The 24438-nt window shown below is 49.7% G+C and overlaps 1 protein-coding gene across 2 annotated transcripts in view; it reads left to right on the top strand.

The window, feature by feature from the left end:
- Positions 1 to 200: 200 nt before the first annotated feature.
- The window catches only part of trh (PAS domain-containing protein trachealess), a 90364-nt gene continuing 66126 nt past the window's right edge, over positions 201 to 24438 (top strand). The window contains exon 1 of one of the 2 annotated variants that reach the window (XM_077666186.1): positions 201 to 477. Coding sequence is in view for 1 of the 2 variants with exons in the window: in XM_077666185.1 (XP_077522311.1) it covers positions 14084 to 14223 (140 nt within the window). In the remaining variant the exon portion in view is untranslated. Of the gene's footprint in view, positions 478 to 14048; positions 14224 to 24438 lie in introns of those variants that run through there. The other variant, XM_077666185.1, reaches the window with a different exon arrangement.

The following is a 24438-nucleotide window of genomic DNA, read 5'->3' as shown; positions in this document are numbered from 1 at the left end:
CGTGAAAGTTTTCTGTTTCAGTTTAGAATAACAACATCCCATCTTGATAATAAAAGTGTTTCTGACTGTCTGTACACAATATGTTGACTTTCTATTGAGTTTAAGATGAGTTTTTCGTGGATATTTTGTGGAATGTCGTTGCACGTCACAATAAGCATTCATGCTCTTCTAATCTGTGTTTTGTCGTCTTTTTCTCTTGCAGGTGAGTTGCTTTCGGCTCCGCGGTGGTCGGGCGCGCGACGCCATGTCGGTGCGGCGGTTCCTGGCGTGTGCTGTGACAGCCAGGCCGAGTTGTTGCGTTCGGCTGGCGGCCGCCGGTGCCCCAGCCGCCTCTGCGCCGGTAGTCGCGTCTTCTTCTTCCTCGCGCTGTGTCGCACTAGACGTTCGCTCTGTGTTGGATGCTGTGTGTGCGCGTGTGTTTCGATGAGACGCTCCGAGTGCTCTCCACACAAGGGAAGTTTCGGCAGCCAGTGCCAGGTGAGTGCAGTGAATGCTGCGTTTGTTCTCGTCGGCTGTGCGTTGGGGCTACGACTGCGCGCGACCACGGTTCTTCGAAGACGACAAGGAGGAACACTGTGGGAACACCATCCTCCCTCCTCCCCCCACTTTTACCTTGCAGTCACTTCAATAATTTGCTTGGCATTCCTCACCACACCCTGGCAAATCCCCCTTCGTTGGTATATGCCATCTGAAGATGCGAACAACAACTACAACGCTCCAGTCTGCTGTTCTAGCGCCTGAAACTTACGCTAAAGCAGCCTTAACGGTGGGAGAAACTATGGGCGCCAGTCTGCATTCTTGGGTAAATCTGATCTGGAGCACTTTGTGTGCACGTACCCACGTATGACCACTGAAAGCAAGACTAATGTGCGCTTATCTACGGCTGTCTGTAGCCGTTCAGAAGCCAGCGTTCGGAAGAAGCTTTTTGAGTCATAGTAATACCAGTGTTTGTGGACGTCGAAAAACAGGCAAATCATGTTAACTATAGTAAAGAGATTAACTAGATTCTAATAGTCAACTTTTTAACTATTACCGATGGGCACCTGATTTGAGATCAGCATTTGTAGCCGGCCGTTAGTGATAGCCGTATCAGTTTTTAGAATTTTGAAAACGGGACTACTCTCGCCGCTGAGGCTGACTAATTTGGGCCATTCTATGAAATCGCGACACTCCTTGACGCCCTGCCAGCGCTGGATCAGCGAAGTGGCTATACTTCGTATATGACGTCAGGTTACACGCTGTCATGGCTGGCGCTCTTGTTTGCACTGCCTACATCCGCGATCAAAAACTAGTGCGCCCTCTTGTGGCGAGCGAAAAACAGTATGATGCTTTGCCTGCAAGCCTTTAGCATGATTCATCTGTCACGAGCTAGAATAAATGCCCTCTTATTGCTGACGACACGCTCTCCCGTTCTCGTGCCTTAGACCTCTCTTCCGTACCTTTCACGGCGTCGCATTTGATGCATGAAACGGAGAATAGGAGCGCGGCGCACTGCAGCACGAACGGGGCTGAGAATGTCGGCGTGGTGCGTGCGTCACGAGCAAACGCGTTCCTCGCTTTGCAGTCCACACTTAAAGCTTGCCATAGAGGCTGCACTGTCGTGTTTTAATGCGATTGCGTTAAAAGCCTCATCGAGAAAAAAAATGTGTCGTCGGTGATAAAATTCGTCCATTGGCTTGAGAAAAGTGACGTCACAATACGCGATAATTCCCATTGGTTGGAGGCAAATGACGACACCAGATCATGTAATTCCCATCGGCTAGAGGGTAGTGACGTCACCAGACCGGACGTGACGTCACTTCCGTCAAAGGAATCAGCAGCAGCACGACATCTAATCCGAGTTTTTTGGTGAGCTAACTCGTGAAAATTTAACGGGAGCTTTAACACTTCATCAAGGATGTCGGTGCGTGGAAAATTTCACATTTCTCGCCTGGCCTTGTTCTTTTCGATGCCAATGACGAGATAAATGTAGTCCTCTTTGCGTAAGTGTCCTTGGCTTTTGTGTGGCGCTACGGAAATCGTAGATACCAGCCAGCCCGGCGTCAAGTTATAGAACTTGCAAGAGTTAGGCAGAGAATCAAGCGCACATAATTCCGAGACAACCAAAGGATTTGTGCGCGAGAGAGCATTGTAATAACTATTGTTCGTCAAACTGCTACTGTCAGCAGGCTTTCATCGCCTACCTCGGAACTGCATGCATCTAAGGCAACAACTTTCTTTCGCCGAGAAAACAACTGGAAAGCGCGGCGCGACCCGTTTTTGCCACGCGAAAACCGTGCTATGCGAAAACCGAGCTTCGCCGCCGCTAGAAGTGCTGGGCAGTTCGCACATTTTCCCTGGCTGCAATGGAGAAGGACCATCGTGGCCCACCTCGAGAAAAAACAAAACAGAAACAGCAACCGAGTCGAAAAGCAAATCCGCTGAATTTATCTACGAAGAAGAATAAATACAGATTCCACAGAAAACGGATGACGGGAGTAATAGGAGGCGACGAAAAGTGCGGGACGGTGGGGGATTACCGAAAAAATATGAAACATGAGACGCGCCAGCCATCGAAGGTTTTGAAAACGAAAGACCGAAAAAAAAAAAGATTCGGGAAAACAAGGAGGATGCGGAGGCCAGGGAGGCATAAAAAAGGCCTCGGCGTTGAGCCTCGGGGCTTTTTCGGTCAGCGGAGCGTCGGGTGGTTGGGGTGCTGGCGAGTCCTGCGGGGTGCCCCCAGTGCCCGGAAAATGAAGTTGTACTAGCAGGGTGCGCGTATATATATGGCCCCGTACAGCCCTCCGTGCCTTCGCGGTCACCACAGCAGCACTGTGCAGAGTGGTGCTGCCGTGTCATTCTTTCCACCTTCCAAGCCCTTACGTGCGCTGTCGTTGACGTATTCTTTTTTATTGTTCGTTTCTTTCCGGACTCCGACCGTCCGTTTGTTTTATGACGAGCCGTGCCGAAGCGGCGTCCACGATAATACCGCGGCTTGAAAAGTGAGGAAAGCTGCGCGGAGTCCGTAAGAGGAAAAAATTGCGCTTTGTGAAAAATTCCAGAAGGGAGCGTCGCGCGCGTCTCTTTTACAGTTTTTTTTCGTTTCGTTACGCTTTGAATAAGTTTTGGAAGTGTCTTCTCAATGCTTTCTCTATTCTTTTCGCTGTTTTGATCATTTCGGCCGCGTAAATCTCTTTAGCGCTGCTTTTTTTTACGTAGCGGCACATGCGGACAGGTGTCTATGTTTATTTTTCTGTGACGCCATTTCTCAAGCGTGCAAAGAGCACCAGATGTTCTTCTCATTAGAGACTTAGTTTACTTTCTTTTTAGGCCAGGGGGGGGGGGGGCGGAGTGCAGGCAAGCCGCATTATACAGTAGTATAGCCTCCATTTTAATGACCGCTAATCTACCGAATGGTTAGGTGGCTCGTTGACGTTTACCAGTTTTAATACAGCTACCTGCAGTTTGTGAATTTTCTAACCATCGTTATGCGCACGCCAAATCAAACCCTGCAAAACCAACTTTCCGTGGCCGAAAAAAGAAAACGCAAGAAAATCATGATTGCGAACTGGGCAAGAAAGGCTGGAAAATTACAATGACCCGCAAACAATGGAAACGTTCCGAAATCAGGGGAACAGCTCGTTATTTAGGTACCTTTATGGCTTGCCTGTGACGACGTCATTGGGTCTCTTTTGTTTCTTATAGTTTCGCGTTTTGTACTGGTTTAATTAACACCATTCCTCCTGTTTATGTCGGCATCTCCGAAAAGGTTGACACGGACGCCCATTTTTGTTGGCGAACACAGGTGACATTTGTGAGGTGAAACCCAGCTTTTCCAGCTAGTACTGCACCGAACTTCTTGTCTGTGACCAAGCAAATTATTCTATTATAATGACTGAACGACAGCCCTCTTCAACATTTTCCAAATTCGTCTTTATCAAATGCATGCGACCTGTCAACGACGGCAGCTCTGCGATCCATCTCCGGTCCCGAGGTTTCGAAGACTAGCCCCAGAGTGTGTACCATTCTAAATGGCGAATACCTAAGTGCGCAGATATTCTTACTTTGTACTTTAAACAAAATATGGAAGAAAGGAAATCCAATGCAAGCCTCAGCGTTCACCCCTGGGAGTCTCTGTATATGGAAGAGGGGCGTCAATCTGAGTTAAAGAAAGAAATGGCCGTTGACGTGACTGTTTCAATCTGGCTCCACTCCGCCCGAGGGCTACTTATCATTTCTGTGCCGCGCGGTGCTCTTTTTGAACTGTCAGGTGTATTCTGCGCGTGGCGGCCCAGCTTGTGTACACGATGTTTTCGACAGGCGTTGATGAATTGCTTTCGTTCCGGAAGACTGTCTGATCCGTATTCTTAGAGAGTTTTAGCTTAGCAGAGATGTGTTAGACCTGTGCCGGGTAAATGTATACCTGCTGTGCAGGCGAAGTGGTAGATGCGCGCCCCACGTCTGCGCGAATACTTCTCGGGTCTGCTAAAACTCTCCATACTTGTACGCGGTGTGAGGTACAACTTCTCGACAGACTTGTGCTAAGGAAGCTTTAGCTCAAAAGAAAGAAGCCTTGGGCAGGATATTTGATGCACCTAAAAAAAAAATAGTGCGAACGTTTGAGCATCTCTGCTTACGGGCTGGTTACTTAACGATGAATGAGCTCGGGGAGAAATGCAGGCATAGCTAGGTGGAGAGCCTATAGCACAAGGACACTCAAGCGGTTCAGTTTTAGGGCTCTATAGACGAAAGCTATTGGTGAAAATTCGAAGTAACTAGAAGGATAAGAATGTAGTGGAGCGCATATGGCAGGTTCTCTCAGATCATGAATGGCAGTTTATCAATATCCCTCAAGAGAAAAGTGTACAATAGCTGTATGTTACCGGGTGCTCACCTATAGGGCAGAAACGTGGAGCTAACGAAAAGGGTTCAGCTTAAGTTAGGGCAACGCACCGAGCCATGGAAAGAAAAATGACGGGTGTAACGTTAAGAGACCGGAAGCGGGCAGAGGGGGGGTGAGGGAAGAAACGCGGGTTAATGACATCCTGGTCGAAATCAAGAGGAAGAAATGGGCTTGGGCAGGGCTTTGTACAGGAAGGCAGGATGACCGATGCTCATTAAGGATAATATAGTGGATTCCAACAGAAAGTAAGCGTAGCAGGGGGCGGCAGAAAGTTAGGTACGCGGATGGGATTAAGAAGTTTGCAGGCATAGGGTGGATGCAGCTGGCAAAAGACAGGGTTAATTGGACAGATATGGACGAGGCCTTTGCCCTTCAGTGGGCGTAGTCGGGCTGATGATGATAGAAGTCGTACTTTTCACTGCAGACATGACGTGGTAATCCATCAATCTAGGCGATTTGTTCTCGGGGCCCCTTCAGTCGCACGTAACCTCGTTCATAGCCGTCCACACAAGAACGTCGCACAGCTGCTTGCTGGCGTCCTTGTCCTTAGACATATTTTTCGCGCAGCTTGTTTCGCGAGTTCTTTGCGCAAAAACTCTTCCGATGGATGACCGCAGCGCCACCGCGGTAGGACGGCGCCTGGCGCTCCGACTCCGATGATTTCCCACGATGCTGTTCGTCTTATATAGGCTCACGTCGCCCCTGTCTATACCAGTGCGCTGTATTTCTTGCCTACCTTTTTCCCCACCGTTTCGGCATTTTAGCCCCGGCGCCGCGTAGCGGTGGTGGAACGAGCGAAAGCCGTGGCGTGCGCCAACTTTCGTCATTTGCCGGCCTCTCCCGCTTCCCTCTGTCCGTTCGCATTTTTTCTTGCTTCTTTTGTCTCCGCTGTTATTGGAGCACTTATTATTCCTGTCCACGGCTCTTGAACGGCCGGTCACGTCCTCGGCGCCTGCCGGCACTCGCGATTGCTTTTGGCGGACCCTCTCCCCTTTTTTGTCTCTCTCACACTATCTTCCGCTTTCCCCTCGCCCCTCTAACTGGCCGCTCCTTCCAGGAGCTGAGATGGAAAAACAAGCCAGCGCTGCTCTGGATACGAGAAGGTGGGGGGGGGGGGGGGAGTCGCCGTTGCACGCTTCGAGGAAGCAGCGCGCAGAGCAGACAACAAAGCGCGAAAGGAGAAAACAGGGACGAAAAGGGAGTTAAAAGGGGAGGAAGGGACGGAGGAGAAAAGAAGTCACGTCCCTTTTCTATTTCCGCTTCCGGACGGGGAAGAAGGACGGAACGAGGTGCCGGCAGGACGGGGGAGGTTGTGGGAGGTTTTGGGCTGGGGTGGAGGAGGGGGGGGGGGGGGGGTGTTAGCCTCGAAGAGGCGCGCGCACACAGAAGGCGCGAAGAGCGGTTTCCACGCTGGCGCTCATCGCAGTCGTAGCATCAGTAGGGATAGGAGGGAGAGTTTCCCCCACACGAAGCCTTTCCCTGCGTTCCCTCGGCGAGCGCCTCGTCAACTCGTTTCCTCCCGGCGGAGTTCCAAGTGCGCCGGTGGTGGTCGTAGTGGCTGTTGCGAAGGGGAATTGGGGAAGAGGGTGGGGGGGGGGGGCACACCCGTTCGGATACAGCCAGCCCGGCTCGTTCCGCCTTATTATCACCTGATTTGGAAGCGCCCGCGCCGGGCAAATTTACCGGTCGGGTTGTCTCGGCGGCTGCTGCTTTTTCCCTGCGTGCTCTTGCCCGCTGGTTCTGTGCAACGCCGTGTGGGCAACGCCACCGAACTGCCAGCTGTGCTAAGCAGGCGGTTGCTGCCATCTGAGCTGTGTGTGGGAGGAAGTGTGTGAGGAAGAAACGGCCGTGCTTCATTCTCGAAGTGACGGCGCTTGAGCGAGAGGAGACGTCTCCCTTCGCGGGCGTCACTGCTTAATAGAAATAATAATAATAATAATAATTGGTTTTTGGTGGAAAGGAAATGGCGCAGTATCTGTCTCATATATCGTTGGACACTTGAACCGCGCCTTAAGGGAAGGGATAAAGGAGGGAGTGAAAGAAGAAAGGAAGAAAGGGGTGCCGTAGTGGAGGGCTTCGGAATAATTTCGACCACCTGGGGATCTTTAACGTGCACTGACATCGCACAGCACACGGGCGCCTTAAGCGTTTTTCCTCTATAAAAACGCAGCCGCCGCGGTCGGGTTCGAACCCGGGAACTCCGGATCAGTAGTCGAGCGCTCTAACCACTGTGCCACCGCGGCGGGGCTTAATAGAAAAGGCAGTGTTTTATTCCGAAACGAACAAATAGGGTGATATATGGCCGCCGTGGCGATTCGTCTAAAAATGGTTTCCTGTGATGAAGAACGGAGGCTGTGTAAATATTTATACATGGAACAAGGGGAGGGAGACGAGAGAGTTTGTAGAACTAAAAAGAAGCGCTGTGTTTTGTCCCTTCCTTGTTTGGCTTCGAGCCGTTGCGCTGTTTTACAAGAACCACGTCTGACCAACTCGCCCACCGGTTCATGTTGTAAAGAGAAGCGGAACCGCAGGACATTATATTATTGAGAAAACGGTGTCGTTTAGGTGCAGATCCGGTGCAGCTGCGGAAGGCAAAAATCACCCCGAGCACATCGTTTATCTTTATGGTGGCGAAGTGCACTATAAAAAGAACGCAGAAACGGATGTTCGGATCACATTACCAAGTTCTGTTTACGTTATAACGACTATTATTATAGGAATTTTGTAATGAGAGATTTTCGCATTTAAATTCCAATTTTTCCTCTCCGAAGTCGTCTAACAATATTTTAGGCTATTTGTACTAACTGTAAAATCTGGGATGGTCAGAGATGTTCTCCAGTTGAATTGAATGGACTTCCATTTCTGTTCTTGATTTGAGATTTAATGACACTTGGAGCCTTCTAGTTCCCGCGGTATACTGGAGTGCTGCCCACGCTTGTTGCTGGCCTGTAAACATTTTATTAGTTCTAAATATCACAGTACATACGAGATCTGATAAAACAATCATCACGTTCCTGTATCCTGAGCTAAATCTAAAAAAAAAGATTAAAAAGAACTGGGGATCCATTTCTAAATTTCGTGCGTTTTTAAAGAAGAGGCTATTGTCCAAATTTAAGTGAGCATCACGTGTTTTTAATACACGTATAGGAATTAATTAAAAAGACCGTGGTTGATGGATGAGCTGCGTGACGTCACAAAGAGTACGCTATACGTGTCTTCTGTCGTGTAAATGTCATGAATGAATCGTTGTGTATAGTACACGTATTGACAGCTGGAAATCGCGTGCGATAGGCGGACACCTTCGTTTGCAAAAACATAAAATTTCCTTCAAGTTTCTGTGCATTGTAATGGATGTCTTGTTCACATTCAAAGGAATACACGCGTCTGTAAAGGATCCTTGGGGCTGGGTTTGTAATGCCGGAGGCCAAAGGATCAATGACAGCGGACGCATTCATTCACCAAAATCAATCTAGCCAACCGTTTTCTGTGAAGAAAGATGAATAATTTGCATAGCCCATCGCGTGCCAACAAAGAAGCGAAAATGGAACAAAAATACAATAAGAAATACAGCTGAGTGTGGACAAGCGCACGACGAAAACCTTGCTCTAGCACGTCGGACGAGGGAGCGTTTCCCTCAGCTCAACTGCACATAACTGCGTGGAGGCCGAGCGCGCATTCTCTCCCGAAGCTCCTGGAATGGGGAGCAAGGGCTCCGGAAGAGCTTTCCGCTAGCAGGCGTGGGGAAGTCGGGAAAAGGTGTAAAAGCGAGTTAACGCTGCCCGGGGAGCCAATCAGGCTAGTTCGCTATAGGGAGCGGGAAGCGGGTCCGGCAAGGACTATTGTTCAGCGCTTTCCCGCTGACGGCGCCGGTGGTACGCGTTTCTTTTTTGTTATTTTTGTTTCTTTCTGAGTAGCTTAACTTTATGGTATCGAACGGAAACGCGACGAGTCAAACATCTGTCACAAAATCGTGAGCGCCTGCTTGCATGTCCTGCCGTACGGTTGCTTGCCGCCCTTATCTTTGGTTGGATTGCAAGTACAGCGGATCGACTAGTGGCCAGATTTGTGTGTACAGTCGGGGCCAAAAGTCTGTGCACCACGTGTTCCTCAAACGAAGCCGATAGCTCTGCTATTAACCGGCGGCTGGCAACCACACTTGTGGAGATGAAAGTCAGATTTTTGTTCCTTAATCTCCACAAGTGTGGTCTCCAGCCGCCTGCTAATAGCAGAGCTGTCGGCTTTGTTTTGAGGAACACGCGGAACAGAAACTTTTGGCCCCGACTGTCCTTGTTGAAGCATCTGCTCTAAAGTGCTGAGTGCATACTTGACGCTAATTACCAGAGCGGTGCCTGGACTGGCTTGTTCCAAGTGGGCATACACCGTCCAGGTAGAGCTCGTATATTTAGGCCATTTGTATTTTGCACTGCGCTATGTCATAAGTGACGTCATTTCCTGGTGCTTGTCTTTGCTGGTATGAAAGAATCATTTCGAGTGCAGTCAACTATAACGTGCTGTCAGTCAAGTTTCCGCTAAGCTGTCGCAAGCTGTCTCAAAGTCGCAAACTATTTTTGTCTTATTGACTACTTTGTACCCACACAGGTACCTGACGGTCGTGTGCACCAGCACTTCTTCCCCCCTCTCTTTCTTTCTCTCTCTCCCGTTCACTTCCCACTTCATCCTGCCCGTCAGTATACGTTTCAGGTGCAAGACAGGTGCTGCGTTTTTTCCTTTCTTCGTACCTCTCCTACCTGCAACTTTCAGCTCCACATTCAAGCACTGGCGGAGCTCGTGGTGCGTGTTTATGTAGGAAGACGTCTTGAACAATGCAGGAGGCGGTGACGTTGGCGATGAGCACGAGTTCACAAGCACTATTTTTGTCCATCCGCAATAGTACAGCGTGCCTGCGCCGTCCGTTTTGCAGTCGTTTTTTCGCTGTCGCAAATGCGTTTCAGTAAACCGTTCAACGCGGCGTTTTCCTCCTGGCTATACGACACGGGTTGTAATTTTCTGTTCTCCTTTATAGTACGTTTAAATATGTAATGCGTTACTAGATAGATCAATACACTCTCTTGTTTCGCACACGTCAACGTTGCGTGTTTAAAGTATTGTTCGCCCTTCTTAATTTTATTTCGCGGTACGTTTTCAGTTCAGGCCCTAACCTGTGACAGCGTAGCGCAATAGACGGTTCAGGGCAGTTTCCATTTCCGCAGGAAAGTTTCCTGTACCCCTTAAAATTGCTACTTCTTATACGCTTGGTTTTGAGTAGATTGGCCCTTGTCGCCCAAGCCTTCGCGTGCACTTGTAGGCAGCCGGGAAGGACTAAGCTTTAGCGAGGCCCGCACCACCCTACCGCGGGCACTGGGTCAGGCCGGTGCGGGGAAGAGGAACAACACTAGGGAAAAAAATGGGGGGGGGGGAAAGGGGTTTGACAACTCAGCGGGTGGCTGAGCACGTCGCACACCCTCGCAGGCGGGTGCAGGCCTAATGAGAAGGTCGCGCGGTGTGCTTCCGCATGAGCAGGAAGCCCTCTCCCGTTTCCTTTCCCTGGCCGAAGGAAGGTGTTCCCTTCCCCTGATCAGCACCTGCACTTCCTCTCTCATCCCCGGGTCGCTGAGATCTCGTTTCCGGGTCAGCGGAAGTGCAGGGAACGGCGGCTCCCCGGCCGTTATTGTTTCCGAACCCCTTTGGGGACTCAACCCCTCGCCGCCGTCCCCTTCCTTCCCTTATGCCCCACCGGGCGGACACGCTTCTCCCCTGTTTATGTACCTTGCGTGTTGGAACGCGCCCGCACTCTGTCCATAGCGCGGGCGTAATGCCTGCGGCTGGCTTCCTTCGGCAGGCTGTTCCAAAGCGTGAACGTGTCGACCCGACGCGCTATATCTGATTTCAGTTATTCTTTGTAGCCGCGTAATTACGTGTGGCCGGGCGAGGGCCTTCATTGCTGCATTTGCCTTTTCCCTCCCCCGACCCATTGCAGATGTACTGACATATTTTCCTCCTCGTCCATTGGCTGGCTTTTTATATATAGGTATATGTGTATGAATGGAGGGTTGGTGAGTGGTTGTGTGCAGGCATATAAAAATAACTGAACTGGGATTTTGTGGTTTTGTCGTAATTATTTAGATTATATGACGACTTGCTGAGGGAACTGCGCGAGCGATTCTTCTTTAGTTGTTTTTTCTGGTCTTCGATTTTTCTATAATTTTTATGGCTGTTTATTTTTCCTTTCTGCAGCCACAATTAGCGTTCGTTAGTTAAGCACTTTTCCATACACTTTGTGCAGCACGGAAGAGTGGACGAGGACCATTTCTTGCGATTGGTGTGGGTACCTTGGATGTCAATGTCGCGTGCAATTTTCTCCTAGGTTTGAGGATGCTATTTAGAAGAGTGGAGAACTGGGCGAGTCGGTACATGCTTTGCAAAAAGAAATCCAGCGCAAAGGACGGAGACCAGCGTCGTCCTGTGTTCCTGTTCTGCGTCTGCGTCCTTTGCGTTGGTTTTCTTTTTGCAGTAATGCCATCCAGAGAAAGACAGATGTAAAGCAGACAGCCTGATAAACGAGAACCACCCATTTTTCCTTCATAGTGCTAAGCTAGGGAACCAATTGCGTCGTGGTATTAATAGAAAACGCTTGGAGAAAAGGACATAGTGGAGAAAAAGCATAATGTGCGTGCACATGTTTCTTCCTCATGTCCCGTCGTGGTTTGCGCGAAGTTTTCTTGACTACTTCGCTTCACCAACAGGCCCAACAATCTGCACTACTAAGGAGAAAAAGGGAAGTACGTATTTCTTTTCAACGGTGAAAAAAATATTCCTGACTGACGTTTGTAGTGTGTATCTTTTTACATACGAATAAGGAGGAAGTACCTGTATTGGCCGCACGCTCAGCTCCAGGCGCAGTGTCACAAAATAGTCTCATCCTACATTGAAACCACCAAGTTTCTCGTGATCCGCGCTGATTTTACGACCCGGCATCAATAAGCGGCGGTCACACCGTTTCTGCACATAATCTTTTACCCGTGCCGTTTTCGGCGTCTTCGACAATCCTGTTATCGGGGAGACGCGGAGAAGGCTCACAACGACTTCAGTGAAAGCATGGCGCTGTCGTTCGGAAAGCAAAGCAAGGAAAAACAAAACAGCGTGCAGCTCCAATCGGAGCACTTTTATCGCCGCTGCACAGTTCGCTGCGCACGTTCGGCCCGGAGTCGCTAGTCGACAAGAGGCGGCCCCCGATCCCGGGCTCCCCTTCGCCCCCCCCCCCCCCCCCTTTCCCCTCCGAGCTCCGGGCCCGTTCTCCGGGGCGTGTCCCGGGCGAAGCGCGCGAGCCCTCAGGAACGCCGAATGGGTGGATCCTCCCCGCGCGCACCCCTTTCTCTCATCTCAGTCCCCCTTCCCCCGTCACGTGCGTCGCCGCGGCTGAAGCACGATCGCCTTTACCGCGCACCGGCTTCGTTCTCCCTCTCTTCGCTGCGTGACGTCAGCGCCTCGGAGGCCGGGACGTGAGCCACGGGCCGGGAATACCAAAGGGCCCGGAGCACGCCCCGAGTCCCTCGGCCGCCGTCGGGGTCTCGCCCACCGACCGGCGAGCGCGGTGGGCTCGCAAGAGTCTGGCGAGGAGGCGCCAACGGGGCGGAAAGGGAAGTTTAGGGAGTGCGCGCGAGGGGAAACGGGGAAGAGACGGCGCGGTGGAGAGGGCGCCGGATGGCCGGGCTTTCCCGCATCGCGGCGGAGTCGAGCGGCGCAGCGCGTGATCGCTGCGGGGAAGCAGGTCGCGGCTGACGGCGCCTCGCTCGGATTAGCCACCGCCGCGCTCGGTGGGAAAGGAAGGCGCCCCGCGTGTCGCTTGGCGTCTCAGCTCACGTCGGCCGTTCGTGCGGGGAAGCACAGCCGCGGCGGACCCCGCGGAGAGGCCTGACCGCCCGGTGGCGGCGGACGTGGTTCGCGGCGCCGAGTGCCTTCTTCTTCTCTGCGCTGACGTGCGAGTTTCGGTCGGCACGCGTCTGCGGCGGCGCGCGAGCTTTTTTGCGGCCGTCCGGAGAGCGTCGGCGGCGGCCTTGGTGGGCTCTCGTCCGGGGGCACGTACGGCTTCCACGTCCGCGGGGGGCGGGAGGGGGAGGCCACGCTGACTACCGGAGACGGGTGCGGAATCGCCGATTCGGTCGGCGGGCGACCGCGCCAGAGTCCGACGCTCTTCTAGCGGGGGGGCCCTCTCCGCGCTGCTATCCCCGGACGTCGTCGCAGTCGCCGCCGCCGTCTAACGCGACGTCACGTAGGGCGACGTCGCGACGCCCCGTCACGTTCTCCGCGCGGCGGCGACGGCCACACTGCCGCCTCTTTGCGACGCCAGGTCTCGTTTGCAGGTTTCCTCCCCATCCTACCCACCCTCCCAGCCAGAGCCGTCTTTTATTTCTGGCCGGCCTTTAGCTTTTGTTTACGTCATTTCGCGCTCTTTTCTCGCCTCCTTTTTGAGATCACGTCCGAGTTTACGTTTTGGATTCCGGTCCCGACTCTGACTTTCCGCCGTTTAGGGGGAATCCCTCGTTAACACGAAACTCGTCTGGGCTGCTAGTGTCGGTCTTTCCCCTCTCGTCACGTTTTACTGTCGAGTCAGTTTCTTCGTGTTTAGTTTATCTTAATCTTATCTTTTTTGTCCCATTGCTTAGCGTAGACGCCTGCCTTAGCTTTTTGCTTGTTCGTTGTTTGCGTGAAAGGTTGTGGCGCGGTAGCTTTAAAGCCCTGTTCCCTGTTGTACTTCCTCTTTGTTGGCTTTTCCAGGTTATTGCTGTCGTCGTTGGTGCGGTACTGATTAGCTTGTAGATCTCTTTATTGTTGTTAGTCGTCTTCTAGTCACGGGATTGCCGTCGGTTGTTGCTTTAGTGATATTTTTGGGCGCGTTGTAATCCTGCGCAATTTTATTACTTTCTTTCTCATCACCCACTTAGCGTTGGAACGTAATATACCGTATTAATCGTCTAGTTACTCGCACTTGGCGGAACAGTTCGCTGTGTCCGAGCGGATAGTCGTTTTCACAGTCAGCGATAGTTTCGCTTTCTGGCGTCTTCGGGGAGCGAGAAGTCGCGGGAAGTTTGGACGCGACCGTGTGAGTCCCACGTGACTTTTGGCGACGAACGAGTGGGCGACCACGTCCGTGTGTGTGTGTGTGTGTGAACGAAGAAGCAGCTGACCCCGGACCAGCCAGCCATGCTGATGCTTCGGCCCCAACCGCACTCGGCTGCCGAGATGGGCTACCACCATCACCAGGCCGCTGCTGCTGCCGCCGCCGCTGCGGCCGCGGTCGACGCAGCGGGCCCCTACGGCCACTCGTGGACGGTGCCGAGCTGGTAGGACTTGCCTCCGCACTACTCACGCATGCCCTCCTGCTCCCCGACGAACTGGTCTCTTTTTTTATTTGTTTGATTCGCGATGAAGAGGAGATCACTGTTTTGAGAAGAGATGTGTTAAGTAATGCTCCCAGGTACCACTATCAGAGCCAGATGAAACGCTAACTCAAAGCAGGAATCAGCAACTGAAAGAGAACAAATAGAGGTACGATTCGTTACCACTTACGAAGACCATGGTAGTCGCACCTTGCAACTAAGTATTAGTAATGGTGACATTCGATATGCCTTAAATATCTATACACACGTAATTTTAGTTCAGTGTTTTCGTTTCTGTTAAGACATTAGAATCCATGGATGACCCTGTGGTGTTCGCCGGTGACCGTTAAATAATTATAATGGATCTTTTTTTCTCTCATGCTGTTTCAGTTTTGGTTACATTAACGGAAAGGTCCCTGTGATGCGTAAGGTGTGTTTAGGCGACGTGAGGCATAATAAAAAGTGCAGTATACCTGCTGATACGACCTTCGTTCTCATTGCAGATCCTTGAAGTAGGCTGGCTTAAGCGTTGTAGTGAGTTTAAACTACGTATGAGTGGTTATATTTAAATTTCTTTTCCTTTTCTTGTCTCACGTTGCCTACACACGCTTTACACGGCACATATACATCGTTCGGTTGCTCAAACCAAAACAGCATCAAGAAAAAAATTTATTTATTACTCATTTGGCGGTCGTAGGCGTATACCGCGGGGTGGTCCATGTACACTGATGTATAACCAAGCGAAGGTTATCTGATTGGTGGCTAAAATCAAGACAAGAATAAAATTTCACGAGTCATGGCTAGGTGGCTTGAACCACCGCCCGATTCAAAGGGTCCAGTCTTATCCTTCCATCCATCCATCCTAAAACATAATTTGAAAGAAGAAAGCACCCAAGAAAAAAATTTGGCGTCGATACTACTTTGAATGGGATCGTTTCATTCTCATTTGCTTCGAATTATTCTCGCTTGTGTTTCGTTTGACGCCGACAGCGCTTGTGAATCATAGCGCGCATTTGTATACGCTTATGGTCGAGAGTATATACATCTTCTGGAAAGGAGCTCGAGGACCGCGCCATGTTTATTGCTGGCATGCTCTGAGCAAGCGATGGTAAAACTGTATAAATATTAATCATGCGGCTGCAGCAGTCCGAAAACTGTGTCCCAAGCTTGGTGTAAGAAGTGGAAAGGTCCATGAAGCTAGGGTCCTTAGGTCTCCAAGTTGCGAACTGCTTGCTAGATATTCGAGTCGGTGGAGGATAAAGCGCGCGAGGACGACTACATGACGAAGAACCATTAGGACGACCGATGCACATCATACAACTCGCCCGACTCTCTGCTCTAATCAGAGGATAAAACACGTGAGTGACAGTTACCGCTCCGCAAGAGGTTCTTATTTCGTTCGTTTTTGTTGCAACATTCTGTACGCACCGGGCCGTTATGTCCTAACTTGTTCCGCTGCAAAAACCGCATTATAGCGACCTTCGAATTGCGAAGGAAGAGCCGGCACCGGCAACATCAGGTGGTTCTGCTGTGCAGTCGTTGGGCTTCAAATACTACTCGTAGATGGAGCCCTGAAAGCCGTTCACCTTTAAAGTGCGATTAGCTGCCTAGTTTTTCCTCCTGCGCATTCGTTCAGTGTGATGCTGGATGAACACCGAGAACATCATCCTTTAAGATATGTATACTTTAGAAAAAGGGAGATGCACGTAACGGCTGCAGGTGATAACACGTGAATAATGCAAGCATCGTCTGCACCGCAGCTGTGGCGGAGTGGTTGAGTATCCGCCTCGCATGCGGGAGGTGCGGGGCTCGATCCCCAGTGCCGCCGGGTACACACCGGTGATACAGTGGGTGCAAGCTTTCCCCTGGCCTGGTGCTCGGCTTCTTAAGGGTGAAATGCTTGGGAAATGGGTCTCTGACCCTACCTTGAGTAATCGAAAAATACCGTGTGCCATGGCACTCTTTGACCATAGACACCGTTGCGCCATAAAAATCCATAATCATCATGCAAGCATCGTCTTCTACTTGCCATTTTTAGCGGCTATCTGGATAACACGTACTACGTTCCACCAGAGATTTTTTCTTCATACGGTAAACTTGCATTGCCGTAGTTTCGAAACCTACATTCCACAAGCTAGGTCGCGTAGTCGCCAAATCGTACGCAGGAATCAAGCTCTATGTTCCAAATTTCGCAACTTCCTTGCCTGTACTTTACCACCTGTTTCTTGCAAGATGCTCCCCATGTCCGATAGGACGCCGCGCGTCTGCTTAACTTGTTGCAAAATATGCTTGTTTCTTGTCAAGTATGTCACCATAGTGACGCCAAGGTGTGCAGCCGAACATCAGGTTAGCCAGCTGAAGTAATAACCAGGGTCTGTGGATCCCTTTTTTTTCATGAGCATGGAAGGCACAGCCACTGTTAAAAATATGCAGGTCCAGGGATTTGCTTCTAATCTGCGTAACGGGATTCTGTAGCTTATTTCGCAGTCATAAGCATGGGAAATTTGTGGACGCGATTTGCTCCCGCGTTCAAGAGACTGGGGCTTCTGAGGAGGCAAAACAAGCCACGCCACTAAGCTTAAACTCAAACACCTTGGACTCTATATTTCTGACAAATGCTATACATGCTTTAGCAACTAGCTGAAAACTTCGACAAATGGGGGTAATGGTAATCATCTATGCTGGAGATTAGTTACGTTTTCAACGTCAACCGTACGTTCCAGGCCTGCGTCGAGTCATACAGAATGTTCATTCACAATGAGGAGGCCTACTGAGATAAAGTGTTAAAAGCGTAAATATTGAAACCCAAGTGTTCTTTATTTGTTTCTCTATCTGTTTCTGTATTTTTCGAACATTCAGTAGTAACCTGAGTCCCTAGTACATGTGTACTCGGTGGCCTAAACGCGAGCACTATCAATGCCTTCCTGTTCTGTCGTTTTGCTCAAGTTAATCGACGGCTTCCCTTATGTTAGGTAACACTGCTGGTTATAACCTTTCCCATGCCGATCACCTCATTGTGTCCATGTTGTGGACACGAAGCCGGACGCAAACTATAACTGAATATTGGCGATAATGAGACTTTTTCAGATTATACGTGAAGTTTGATTGCTTGAAATATTCAAACAGTGAATTCACTCGAACATTGTTCATTTAATCCAAGATTCGGGACATGCTAAGAGTTCCCTATATTTGGTGTTATTGCTGAAGTTGGGAGTGATGCAGAGATTTAAATCTCCGGCGAAGCTCCTTGCATTTATTATTGATAAGTAATTTTCTTCAGCTTTGCCAAATTTTCACGTTCTGCCATCGTGATTACTCACCCAACGTTTGAGTGATCCGACGACGACTGTTGGTAGCCTGTAAGTCGTCGTTGCCTCAGTGAAGGTCGAGATGTGGGAAAGCACGCTTTCCTGTTTGGCAGAACTGCGGTTCGCCGTGTTATCCGCTACGTGCAGCTTCGCATGCCTATGGAGGGGCTGGTTGTTTCTATACAGACGATATAAGCGCTGTATACACATTAAAACAATTACTGTACGCTTTTTATTCATCATATTTCAGTGCTGCCCGTATGTCAATCAAATATTGCTTGTAGTTTCATACAGGTGTTGTCGAGTAGGTAGCAACAGAGTAGTAGGTTATTAGGGACTTCTGAACTGTTGCGTTATGAGGATACAAACTTGCTGCTGTTGTCATATTTAGTTATTATATGCTTCGTAGAGCATATCTTTTGTGGCGTTGCCTTGGTTAAAGCGAACAATTACGCCGTTTTTTTTTTCGTAAGCTTCAACAAATAAGTTTCACCGCTTGTAAAAGAGTGTTTCTTTCATGTTAAAACCGATTACAGCCTCGTAAACTACGGAGTTGTGAAGACACGCCGACTGTAAAGGAGCCTTGTTGGACTCGTGGCGCCATCTGTGGAGAGGCGGTCACACTATTTCCGGAGAGAGAGATCGAAATTGTAGTTTTGTTTTTTATACGAGAAAACGAAAATTAAGGGATACTACATAATAATGTTTAATGTTTGTGACTGAAAACGAGCACTGCTCTCAGCAGTTGAAAAAAGAAAGGAATTATGGGCTCTTAATGTCTAAGCAGTATTTGTTACTGGGATCGTTTTCTCTGCTGCACTGCAAGAAACACAAGATGATTGTGCGCAGCACCGTCTCAATAAACTATTTTTTGGCAGATATTGAAACGAAGGCCCTTTTCTTATATCCGAGCCAGCTACTGATCGTTCATATCTCTTAAATCAAAATTAATTGCAGCTGGTTATTAGCATGAAAAATCCGTCTCATCTAAAGTCAGGTGCACGGCGGTATCTTCGAGGTTCGCAAATTATCGTCAGCAGAAGTAAGAAATGTTCTTTACGTCTGCAGAAGTATTTTACAACTCTCTTTCCCTTCATTCCGCAGCGAGCCATTTATTTTTCGTAATGTTCGCTTCCTCGGTATTTGCCCTGATTGTGTTAACAAGCGGTAATAACTTTCTGATGTGAGATATTCGAGAAAAAAACAATAAAGAGACACAAATGCAGTTGACCTTCTGTACCAGGAAACTCAACATATATTGCGATTGGTTCACAGCTACCAGCTCTTCGATTTGTCCAAGTATAGTTGGAACCACGCCGCTTACGAGAGAAGCTTGGTATATTAAATTTTGTGTTATACATTGGCAGTAATGACGAGGCTTCGCTTGTAACTGTGCGCGAGCTGTGTGACTGACTGCCCGCCGTGAATCGCATTGAGGCCTCTTGGCGTCTTCTCGTATATCGCCGGTAACACAGAACACTATGATGTAGATTTAGCAACGGATATAGGAGCGCGTGTGACCTGTTGCAGATATCTGGACAACATAGACACCTTGAAACTTGCCTTCTGCGTTTTTTTGCTTTTGTTAGGCGTTTGTTTTGAAAATAAAATCAAACAAAAAAAAAACTTGTTAAAAAGGTCCCTCTTCTACAGGGCTCCTTTACGCTTATATATGTGCTTTTCTGATTTAAATCTTTTTTAAATCTTTCAAGAACGTGCCTGAAAGGGCAGAATTCCGGGGAAAATTTCCGGGAGTTCTGATTACGTTTGCAGGCTTCTATGTGCAAAAACGAGCAGTCGCGAATTTTTTTCAATCGAAGCTTCAATTGAAGAATATCAGGCCATCGAATAATATTTTTGTTCTCTCGTGTAGCGAAAAAATAAGTGATTTCTGATGCAGTAAGCCGAAAGGGAGAAATTTTCCCACTGTTCAACGGAATGCTCCAATTCCCTGCTCTGGTGGAATTTTGTGACTTCGGGCGTCAAATGCACATTGTATCCGTCATACGGTTCGATAACGCGTAGAGCCTTAGGTGAGCCTTTTCAACCTCTCTCTCCCCCCCCCCCTCCATTTCTCCTCTGCTCTGCTCCGTTTCCCGCCCACCCGATGTTTGCCTCAGAAATTAATTATCGCCCGCCCCGCGTTCACGTCGCTTTAGTGCGGATATTGTTCCGCCTTAGCCGCAGCGCGAAGATTATTCAGCGAGGTTCGTTGATAGGCCTCTCCGCTTCTTCTCGTCGTGTCCAGTCTCCCCCTTCGCACATCCCTCTTCTCCACTCTTACCCCACAAGCCTCTCCAGCCTCGCGGTTTGTTTTGGGCACGTATCCATGGCGCGCCTGTTTCGTCAAGATACTGGCCTCACCCCTCTCATCCTTTCTTCCTCCTTTCCCTCGTCGCTCTCCAGACAGCGCGAGGAGGCAGACGGAAAAGAGGGGTGAGGGAGGGGGGGGGGGGGGAAGAAAGCGCGAGGCGCTGCGTCGTCTAATTGTGCACCGCGGGCACGTCGGCGTCGCGAAATTGAGTTTGGCGCGCGCGCGCACTCCCGCCCGTCGCCGACGGTCTCTGCAGCGTAGAGAGCTTCCTTCTTTCCGCTGTTCACTTAGCCCGCCTGCCTGCTCCTCGCCGCTCGTCAGCGGCGCTTTGTTGCCTGGCTCGCCGCCGCCGCCGCTTTTCGTCGGCTCCCGTGCTCGTCTTCGCTCGGTTTTCCACTCGGCACAGCGTCGCTTTCCTCAGACTTCTGTCGCTCTCTTTTCTTTCCCTGTCTCTTTCCTCGCTTTTTTACTCTGCCTGCGACCGCTTCGCTCCGTTACTTGCTTTCGTTCTTGTTCCGTGTGGAGACAACGAAAACTGTATAGGTTGAGAGACTGTTGGCGACTCTGCGAGGGAAACTTCATGCTCCTTCACTTCCCCCCGGGCGCACGCACGCACGTCCAAGATTTCGCTCTGCGAGTCTTTTCTTTTCCAGACTCTGACAGAGTTAACCACCTCTTTGTTCGGAGGAGGAAGAAAACATTTGTTACTGTCATCTCTGGCGTGAATTACTTCTGCCCCCCCCTCCCCCCCCCCCCCCCCCCAAAAAAAAAGTGAAGTGGTTGTTTTCGGTTTAGTTTCGGAATCCTTCAGCCACGCATCTCTAGTATTTGTCGAAATCCGTAAAAGCTAATGGTCTATCCATTGTGTCGAGCAAAGAAGAGTAGAGCAGTAGCGCGCCGAGAAGGGAGAGTACTTGTTCTGCCACTGGAACGGTCACTATGCTCCAGAAGCAGTCTGCCACGTGACCACGCTTGTTTTCCCATCGGCCTCTGAGTGTGTGCAAGGTACAGCGTGAACGTACCAGTTATGCTTTTCCTGATCCACTGGCTGGTGAAGTTCGCGAAACAATTTATTTCCCGAAATAAATTATTTCGTCCCTCTGCCACTGGAAGAGCAAAAGAGGAGAACAGCAAAGATATCGCGTTTCGGTATCACGAGAAATCATTTGCACCCTCTCCCTCTTTTTTTTAATTCGATAGCATTTCAAGTCCCATGGCGCCAAATGCGTTGTCGGTCATAAAATTCTCCCATTGGCTAGAGGGAAGGACATCACCAGAACGGAGCATTCCCATTGGCTGGAGAGAGCGGACTTCGCCAGACCGAAGCATTTCCATTGGCTGGAGGGAAATGACGTCGCCAGACGGGAACATTCCCATTGCTTGGAGATGAGTGACGTTACCAGACCGGAAGGGATGTCACTTCTCGTTAAGGCATCAAAGCTGCTAAATGCTATCGTATTGCCAGCAGATATTGAGATTTGTTGATCGTGCCAATTTTTATTTTTTTTATTTTTACAATAGAGCAACCTCGCGGCGCTGTGGGATCACTTCCTTTCTACCACTAAACAAAAGTGTCTCTACTTTTGTTTGCTCGCTGAAAGGCAACACTCTCGGGAGGTCACTTTTGATAGCGCTGTTGAGTGTTTCTGTTCGCTCACTGGTATATACGCCATAGCAGAAAATGAAGATTTCTTGTAGTTCCTGTTACAAGCCCGCAGCGCCTCCGTGCCACATGTCTGAGAGAAGCTGTGTCGTTATGAATGCATGGTGGTAAGGATATACAAATATGTCATGTTTAGTCGGCAATTGTGCTTATACTGTAATTATATTGCTTATATTTTATATTGGCTTTTTCGTCTCCCGTTGTCCAGTGTTGGGTATTAAAGAGGCTACCATCTCTCGTAACTAGACTCACTCTATATACAGATTGTCTGTATGCGGCCGGCGGTAACAAAAGTGCGCTTGAAAGATTGCTCGTAGAAAGACATCGTGTCTCCATTTTCATCTTCGCTTTAATCTTGTTATAGTCGCTATCTGTAGTGGACCTCGGACACACCATAATCTCCAGCGTGCTCCAGCATCTTGCAAACCTGTTCAGAAAAACTGACAACTGGCAAATTTGCCATCGATTAGAAGTCAGTGTGAGGCTCTTTTGTCCTGCAGTGTACCCAAGTGGGCTGATGATAGCGGTGGCGTTACCAGAAATTCGGGACAAGGGCTTCTAGTTCCCCTGGGTTCGAACCCGACCGCGGCGGCTGCGTTTTTATGAAGGCAAAACGCTAAGGTGCTCGTGTGCTGTGCTACGTCAGTGCACGTTCAAGATCCCCAGGTGGTCGAAATTATTCCGGAGCCCTCCGCTACGGCACCTCTCTCTTCCTTTCTTCTTTCACTCCCCCTTTATCCTTTCCCTTGCGGCGCGGTTCAGGTGTCCAACGATATATGAGATAGATACTGCGCCATTTCCTTTCCCTAAAAACCAATTATTATTATTCTAGTTCCCTTGGCCACCAACACGTGGCGCATACTTTTGAACATTTAGAAATAAACGCGTTGGCATCATCCGTGACGTAATGACGCAAGCAAGAAAGAGAATCGCCGAGTAGCTGCAGAACAAAACGTGATAGGCCGCTAGGCTTAGTGGCACTGGCGGGGAGCTGTTCCGGTTTACTGGTAATACTATGATGATGACGCCGACACATATCCATATTCTAAACACTCAGTGTGGTGCAGTGCAGAAGGTGAACAGAAGTACGACGCAACGCGTGCACACCGCGGGTTCGCATTGCTCAGAACAGCACGCACATAGGCAGAACACAATCCTGTAACTGTACGTGCTGACTCTGGAAAAGGGCGTGAAGAAAACAGCGAAGGAAGCGTTCCTTACCGGATTATTGGGTGGGCGAGCGAGAAGAGGATGGCCTCACTGGTTTCTCTTCGCACTCTCCTTTCGAGTCGGACGCAAGCTCATTGCGAATTCATGGCCGCCTGTAAAACGTGGCAGCCGACTTGAAAAGTATCCCTCCTACACTGCGCCCAGCCGCCGTCTCACGCATTCCGTCTCTATAAGATTCGTTCGGTTCCCTGGTGCCGGTTTTTCTTCGCTGTATGCGGCACTGCTCCAGAATGCCCGTTACTCTGCATCCATGTGCCTGACTGAATAAAAACAACTGGCAGGGGAGCAGGCTTGATTACGTGAAACGCTTTGATACCAGTCGTTGCTGATGATGTGCCTGCTGAAAGTTATGGTCAGAGTAACCTAATGGCGAAGTGAATATTTTTACGCCCCCCTTCCCCCCCCCCCTTCCTCCCGATTCTTTATTTCTTAGAACTTCTGTAATTGGTTTTTGGGGAAAGAAAATGGCGCAGTATGTCTCATATTTCGTTGGACACCTGAACCGCGCCGTAAGGGAAGGGATAAAGGAGGGAGTGAAAGAAGAAAGGAAGAAAGAGGTGCCGTAGTGGAGGGCTCCGGAATAATTTCGACCACCTGGGGATCTTTTACGTGCACTGACATTGCACAGCACACGGGCGCCTTAGCGTTTTTCCTCCATAAAAACGCAGCCGCCGTGGTCCGGTTCGAACCCGGGAACTCCGGATCAGTAGCCGAGCGCCCTAACCACTGAGCCACCGCGGCGGGTATCGAATTTCTGTACTGTCTTCTTTCCTTCTAGGTTTGCGACTGGAGTTCGTACTGAAGGCTCACGAAAAAACGAAGACCCCAGCCGCCTGACTACATTCGGATACAACTCAAGAACGAACTAGCTTTTCCCTATCAAAGGATCCCCTTCCAGCCAGTGGCGTCGGACGATTCTCGTGAGTGGGTGATGAAAGGGGTATATTCTGCTCCTTCCATGGTCGAGGATAGTACCCTCCATGAATTTTCCCGCCGCTCCCTGCATTGTCACGCTAGCAGGGCCATGATAATCGGCGGACGCCATTGGCTGGAAAGGGGGGTCGTTTGACTGAGGAAAAGCCGCTGCATTCATGAGTTGCATCGGACTATAGAATACTGCTTGTGTAGTACACCATGCGCACGGAATTCCTTAATGGAAAATATTGAAAAAAACTTTCGCCAAACGTGTTTTCGCAGCTCTGATTATCATAAACCGATAACTCTCACGGTGGCTAACACGTTTTCGTGGCTGGATCTGGACTCTTCTCGCTATACCTTCAAGTCGAAGTTAGCGCAGCGTACTCGCATGCTCGATTTTTGCAGCACGAAGTCCGTCACAACGCAGACCACGCGCGTGCAATCGCGAGTGCCAGCGTGGGTTAAACCGCAGGCCGTTTCTGTCAGGATGCCTTTCCCACGCATACTAATAAGTCAGCGAATTTAAACGTCGGCTGACTTCTCTGTTTTTAGATTGAAGATCTCTCTCTCTCTATCTGGAGACTTGCATAGAGGTAAAAAAAAAAACGAACCCCTTAGGTGTAAATGTCAAAACGGCTGGTTTAATCACTGATTGACCACAGGCTCAAGTCCAATATTTTATCGTCGTTTGAGTACGGTGGTGTTGTTTACTGCACCAGAGCGTATACATTTCGAAAGGCGGCATG

Source organism: Amblyomma americanum, chromosome 5 (assembly GCF_052857255.1).
Source record: "Amblyomma americanum isolate KBUSLIRL-KWMA chromosome 5, ASM5285725v1, whole genome shotgun sequence".
In the NCBI taxonomy this organism is placed as follows: Eukaryota; Metazoa; Arthropoda; class Arachnida; order Ixodida; family Ixodidae; genus Amblyomma; species Amblyomma americanum.
Note: the sequence above shows the minus strand (reverse complement) of the source record. Positions and strands in the feature narration are given on the sequence as shown.